Source organism: Ciona robusta, chromosome 14 (genome assembly GCF_009617815.1).
Source record: "Ciona robusta chromosome 14, ASM961781v2".
Lineage (NCBI taxonomy): Eukaryota > Metazoa > Chordata > Ascidiacea > Phlebobranchia > Cionidae > Ciona > Ciona robusta.
In genome coordinates this window covers 1,183,294-1,190,419 of record NC_143248.1, presented here as the reverse complement: position 1 = coordinate 1,190,419, position 7,126 = coordinate 1,183,294, and the positions used below count along the sequence as shown (strand labels likewise).

The 7,126-nt window shown below is 33.1% G+C and overlaps 1 protein-coding gene across 1 annotated transcript; it reads left to right on the top strand.

Moving 5' to 3' along the window:
* Window positions 1-958: 958 nt before the first annotated feature.
* LOC149724755 (uncharacterized) lies at window positions 959-7,060 on the top strand. The gene is made up of 17 exons (XM_089892039.1): window positions 959-1,086; window positions 1,285-1,469; window positions 1,872-2,003; window positions 2,063-2,224; window positions 2,451-2,525; window positions 2,734-2,962; window positions 3,157-3,341; window positions 3,471-3,545; window positions 3,614-3,802; window positions 3,858-3,932; window positions 4,167-4,355; window positions 4,415-4,486; window positions 4,638-4,862; window positions 5,091-5,186; window positions 5,546-5,749; window positions 5,808-5,879; window positions 6,137-7,060. The coding sequence occupies exons 1-17, from the start codon at window positions 1,062-1,064 to the stop codon at window positions 6,482-6,484; spliced, it is 2,538 nt and encodes an 845-aa protein (XP_089748165.1). The 5' UTR covers window positions 959-1,061; the 3' UTR covers window positions 6,485-7,060.
* The last annotated feature ends 66 nt before the right edge of the window (window positions 7,061-7,126 follow it).

The window sequence follows — 7,126 nt, the reverse complement described above, 5'->3', positions numbered from 1 at the left end:
TAGGGTGGGGGGAGCTGGGACCCCTTTACCACATTATCAAATATCCTGACCGTGTTTCAAACAATTAACAACGGTCTATGGGATTCGTGAGGATACGGTTTTATAATTCTTTGATATTTTTGTTTACTACCAAATGTGACGAGAAAATAGAATGAAATGATAGACCAAGGTGTCCTCCCCTCCACCCTTACTATGTGTGTTTTAAATAAATGTGATTATGTTTACGTTTAGCCAGGACTTGTAGTACGAAAACAAAAGTTGCTACGAATATATGTTCCTCTTTCTTTCTGTCCTCACTTTTGACCATGGTTTTATGCCGCTCGTTTGTTCGTTTAATAAACCGGGTTGTCGATCTTTAACAGAACTCGGGATTCATGGAGGCGGCCACAGTTTAGGGTTCGAGTACTGAAGTTTGGGTGCGGACTCCTGCACCTCACATCTGCCTACACACATATGCGTATATATCATCCTAATATTCTGATCGTATATTTAACAATTAACAACGGTTTATGAAAGTCGTAAGGATATGGTTTTAAAATTATTTGAATGTTCTTTGTTTACTATCAAATGGGACGGAGAATGAAAATGTGTCCCATCTTCCCCCACCCTACTATATTGGTGTATATACACGCATGGCTGTGAAACAATATCTTTGTCACAACGATATAAAGTAATCAGAAGTTGTTTCAAAATACATGCGTATATAAACAAACAACTAGTGGCAAATATTAAGTTTTCGATTTTAAAAATAGATTTTATTTGTATTGTTGAATTAATCCGCCATCATTAGCGCAGAGTTAATGATTTGAAAAGATAAGGTATGAGTTACGAGGAACTTGGCCATGTTGATTATTTACGCGCTGTGAGGTTGTTCATATATGCATTGCATTGTTTTATCAAGTGTTGACTGTTGCCTATGGTGACAATAACCCCCCGCGTTGCAAATTGCTTTAAAATGTGACCGATTTAAACAAACGTAACTAGTCCTGCTGCAGTTTTTTAATGGAATAGCATACAAGGAGTTCTAAACAGTATAGTGTCGTCTACCTTACAGAAGAAAAATGAGCAAACAGCATGGAAAATCAGGTGGGGAGGTTTCTTAATTCATTTCGTTTGGCGACGCAATGTTATATTAAAGGTATCCCGTCTTCCCCCACCCCTACTGTATATGGTAACTCGTAGGCTGGCACGAGGTGTGAAATAGAACACCCGTGTTGTAACGACTGTCGTTTTCCGCCCTTGGAGGGTAAAGAAAGTTACAATTATATAACATGAAACTTTCAGGTGTTAAATCTGAAGCAATAGTTGTGGTAAGAAAAGGAAAACCTCAACTAAAACTAGATCGGCTTGAAACAATTCTTCACAACTACCAGGACCATCCTGTTGCTATTATAAGTGTGTTCGGGGAACATCGAACGGGAAAATCTTTTCTACTAAACTTCTTATGTCAATATCTGCGAGAAAATCAGGTTCGTATTTTGTGTCACTTTTTTATCCTCGCGTGGTGGGACAACGACATTCGTTATAACACGCCAGAGTTCTATTTCATACAGTAGGGTGGGGAAATATGGGACACCCTTTCATTCCAATATTTCGTCCCATTTGGTAGTAAACAAAAAACATTCAAAGAATTATAAAACTATATTCTAATGAATCCTATGGACCGTTGTTAATCGTTTAAATCACGATCAGGATGTTTGTATATTGTGTGCTAAAAGTGTCCCATCTTTCCCCACAGCATTATATACCTTGTGTCCACTCGCTAGATACCATGTATGCCGTAATCACTGTGCGACTGTGCTGTCAAAACTAAAACAAAACGTCATATTTCGTGAGATAAATCAAGGCTTAACACTAACACTGTTTTGCAGTCTGCAGATTGGTACAAAAAGAACTATGTAAAGCTGGTTAATACGTTTCACTGGAAAGGCGGCGTTGAACGCGATACCACGGGAATTTATATGACAGACAAACCGTTCATGCTAAAGAATGACAAGGGGCAGGTAAAAGTAGTTGGTTGCGAGCATTTTGAAACTTATTAATGTTTAATATTTTTCTTAAGGATATAGCTGTGTTTTTGATGGACACGCAAGGTTCGTTTCAGAAGAAGTTTAAGACAGGCGAGTGCTCGCTCATGTTTGGGTTGAGCACTTTATTGAGTTCTGTACATGTCTACAACTTGTCATCAGGATTGATTCGGGATAATGACTTCCAACATTTAGAGGTAAAAACAAGCTAATTGGGTTTCCTGTCATTTTGAAGTTCGTTTGGGTAACCGTTTTGTATCCTAGTTATCCCTTTCACCCCCAAAAAAGTAAAACAGTGGGACAATTAATTTGTCCCAGTGAGAAATTTTGTCAAAGCTTACCTACAGTTCCTGGACCATAACTAAGCTATCGTTTTACTAGCAAGAACGTTTTAGTTATTACAAAATATATTTTATTTTCAAGGTGTTTAATAAGTATGCCCAAGCTCTCACTGAACGTAATGGTGAAGGAAATGCTCCCATTCTATCCCCATTTCAGGTAACTTGGTTTCAAATTTAAACTGTATATAAAATAAATGAATGAATAAATGTAACTTATTTATCCATGTGTGACGGGCAATGACAGTCGTTATAACACGGGTGTTCTGGTAATGAGTTACTATGTAACTTTGTGAGTATTTTTTTATATTTATATGGAATGGATGAAAATTTTAAGTCTTATTAAATCAAAGCTGATCCATTTTTAGGGTCTGATGTTTCTGGTTCGAAACTGGGAGATGTCAGATTATGAACCTGGCAGCAAAGGAGGGATGGAATATTTGACGGAAGTTATAAAAGCAGAGGAAGATGGAAACGATTCAGTACGAAAGCAGATTATGAAAAGTTTTTCTGACGTCCGATGTCATTTGTTGCCACATCCTGGGGTAAAGGTTACCAAATACAAAGACAGCAGTCGTTCCAGCATTAAGCTAGCAGGTAACAAAAAAAGGTTCAAATTTGTTTTTTTGTGTGATTTGTACCAGGTCATATAATAACCATTTACCCAAATAATAATCATTAACAAGGGTATATGATAACTCAAAAGCGAGTATGGCGTGTATAATACAGAAACATTAATGCCTGCCAACCACACAAGGATAGATAAATTAATCATTCGTTCATTCTTACAGATCTAGATGAGAGTTTTCTTGTTGGAGTGGATGATCTTGGTAACTGTTTGTTTTCAAAAGAAAATTTGCTCGTAAAACAACTTAATGGTGGAACTTGCACTGGTAAAGAAATTATGAAGCTAGCATTGGAATTTAAAGAAAGAATCAAAAGTAGTGATACTCCCAATGTTCATACATTATTGAAGGTATAAACTCAAAGTATATGTTTTGGTTAACTTTTGTGGCAATTTTTCGTTCATTTCTAATACAAATTAAAAGTAGTTTTCTATTAAATAAATAATTGTTATAACTTGTTTTTATGTTTTATTTTCAAGATAAATGAAACAGTTGGATTTTGTCAAAAACTTCAAGATTTTGAAGCGGAATATGAAAAAAATATGATAACTAAGGTAAAACAAATATTTCATAATCTTTTTTACTTTTGTAGCCTATGATTTATTTATATTTTTTTTATTAGATGGGTGAAAATTATATAGAGCCCAAAATGTTGTTAAGCCTTCATGAAGAATGCCAGGAAGAGACATTATTAAAATATGCAGAACATGAAGGGCTTACTGAAGAGAAAAGTTTGGCTAATAAAAACTATATGAGACAATGCTTGAGTGTTGCATTTAAAGCAATGCAACATAAGAACAATGCACGAAAGGTAAAGTTAACAATTTTTTCCTGTTTACAGGATTTTGAAAAGTTTTTGTTAACAGGAAAATGAAAAGATTTTAATTGTCGGAAAAGCAGCTCTTGCAGTTGAGAATGTATATTTGGATGAAATGGAAAAGGTAATACAGTATATTACACGTAATGTGTAACGCAATAAAATCTTGTTAGATTTTCTAGAATCTAGATTTTCTTAACTGTGTGTGGATCCAAAAAATGTATGTTAAAAAAATAAACTTTTAGGTTCAAGGCTCAATGCTGCTACCATTTGGAGAATATGTGTCGTTGGGCAAGACACTTAATGACAATTGTTCAAACCCAGTGGTTACTAATAGATTGTCTAATACATTTCATAGGTTGCAAGCGGCCAGTATTTGGAGGATCTGACTACAGCAAGAGAAAAAGCTGTGAAAGCAACAGAAGAATTATTTCAATCTTCCACTCTTGACTGCAACCAGGACTTGGTTAAGAAGTGCATGAAGGATCTACACAATGCTGTCAAATCAAAACACCGGAAATTTAAAAGAAAAAATGCAGAAAGATTGGTAAATTATTTTCCATAAAATAAATTTCACCCCTAATGGCTATATTATTTTTGTTGCAGGAAACACTGGACCACAAAGTGTCAATGTTGGTTGTTGAAACTGCAATGAGTTATGAAGTTTTGATGGAAAAGGTTCTTTTTCGATTTTGTTAAACTTAGACATTTGCCGGAAAAAAGCAAATCCTTACTTTACACATTTACAACTTACATTTTGTCTTTTTAGTTAGTCTGTTTATTACTGCCCACAGTTTATTAACAAATTTATCCCTTTTTTGGTTTTTAGGAGATTAAGAAATCCAAGTCCGAGGCAGATTTGGATCGCGCACATCAAAACGCACACAAGGCTTCAGTAAAAAAATTTGAGGAGAATGATCTTGTTAAGGGATTGGGGTTAAAGTGCAAGAAAGATAAAGTTCAATCTTTGAGTGACAAAATCACAGAGTGTTTTCAAACATTGAAAAAAGGTACAGATACACCGAAATCTGAAAATGAGGAACAGCCTGAGCAGGTATTTTATAATTTTAAGTTTAAAGTTTTTTGACTGATTAATTAAATTTTACCATGTTTTATGCTGATGTGGTGAAGTTATAACATGAGTGTCAAATTTGTTTATGTCTGCTAATGAATTACCAAAACTATAACTTTATGAGTTATTTTTTTGTATTGCTAACAAACTTTTTAGCTTAATTTGAATAAATTGAAACAAATTGTATCTAAAAAGCTATTTTTGTTACAGGACAACAAAATGAATTACGTACAACAACAAAAAGAAGCTCAGGCACTATTTGAAAAACGCAAAGAACTGGCATTGAATTACTCAACAGCATTTAACGTAACTTTTCCTTATAACCTTCGTGATAAATATTAGTTAAGTGCAAATTAAAAAAAAAATAATATCTCTGATCAACTTTTTCAAGAATATCTCAGATCAATAACACTTGTGCGGACAACTTAAGCAGTTTTAAAACAGATCTTCAATTTCTTACACCTCATGCCCGCTAACGAATTACCATGTATACAACATCAGAATGTTTTTGTTGTATGGCTGACAGTTTGAACAACCCATTCATGACCACTGGGGTAAAGAAACTACCGCTAATTGTTTTTTCCGCAAAGACACAGACCAACAATTCTTACATAATTTCACTATTTAATACAAATTGCAAAACCAAACCTAATGAATTGACATAGGACCATAAAGAGAAATATGTAGAAGATGGTGAACTTTACAAAATCCACATAAAAGCCAAACAACAAGCGTTGAAAGCATTCAGCGACTTTGGGAAAGACATTTCTTCGGTAGCTATTGAAAACTATTGGGAAAATAAAGACGCTCTTGAGCAAGAACTTGAGCAATTGTTTGATCAAGTGAAAGAAAACAACGTTAAAAATAAGGTAATGTTTATAAAATATAAATATGTTTAATATATTACTTAACTGATACTAATTATAGAAAAACATTGAAAGGAGTCTTAACCCATTTTATGAAGAATTATCAGCAGACTACTTGCGTACAATGAACAAGGTATTCAGACTGTTAATAAATTGTAGTTTATGTTGCGTTTTTTTAATAATCTATAAATGTTTTGTTTGAACGTTAACATAATTTAAATTTTAAATATTTTTTTTGTAAACGATAGTGAAGATCATGGCATTAAAAGAACAAAGAGGAAATCAACAGTTTACCGTTACTTCATATTTCCGATTTTGTAAATTTTTACGTCCTTTTATACTGTGACCGAAGAGACATAATAAAGTCAATTATCATTTATTCATACACAGGCATCTAGAAATGCAAGTGATGCAACTTTGGGAACCTTACATGAAGTGCTTGTGTCTTCTATAAATGAGGAGTTAAATGTTGAAATCCCGTACGAAAACATTCAACAAATTGCAATTGCAACTTGTGAGGGAATGTTGAGAGAACAGCAAGATGAAGTAAATAATGGAAGAAACATCTGGAAAGAATTAATGGATCAAGCTGGTGCTTCTACTGTTGGTTTAGGCGTTGCAAAGACAGGATCAAAAGATGGAAGAGATTCAGTTGCAATTGAAAGCATTCTTGCAAACTTCAATGTAAATATTTCTCAACTTGCTTCCATCCAATTCTTGAAATCTATAAAATTTTAATCGGAATATTATTTTTTGTTGGCCTTTAATTTATTACTGTATTATCATTGTGTTTATGATTTTCTTAATACGATTAAAAAAATATTATAAAATTTTAATTAAAACTTGTTTTTTGTTGGTTGCCCTAACTTAATCACTGTTATTATATCATTGTATCAATATAAATGTCTTAACAAAAATAGTTATAATATAAATTTACTTAATTTCTAATCCTAGGCCTTGTTTTTTGTAAATGCAGTATGTGTTGGTAAGTTGCATAATAATATGAATATTCATTTCAATTTGTTTGCTATTTAATGAATATATATTATAATTCCACTTTCTTACAATACATTTACTTCTTACTTATTTCCTAATTACATTTCTGTATTGCAATCTGTTTTTAAGATAAATTAAGAGATTCAATTATTATTTTAATTGGTTGTATTTTTATATGTTGCTCATATATCACTGTAGTTTCCAATTTATTGTTTGTATATTATGATTCTATTTCTTACTGATCCTATGGATAATGGTTGCATGTATCTTCCTGTCAATTTTTTTTGGTTGAATCTTAAATAAATATTCTATAATTTGTTTGTGTTGAATATAGTGGTTTACTGTGCTTCGAGCACAGATCTAGTTTACGAGTGGCCTCTCTCA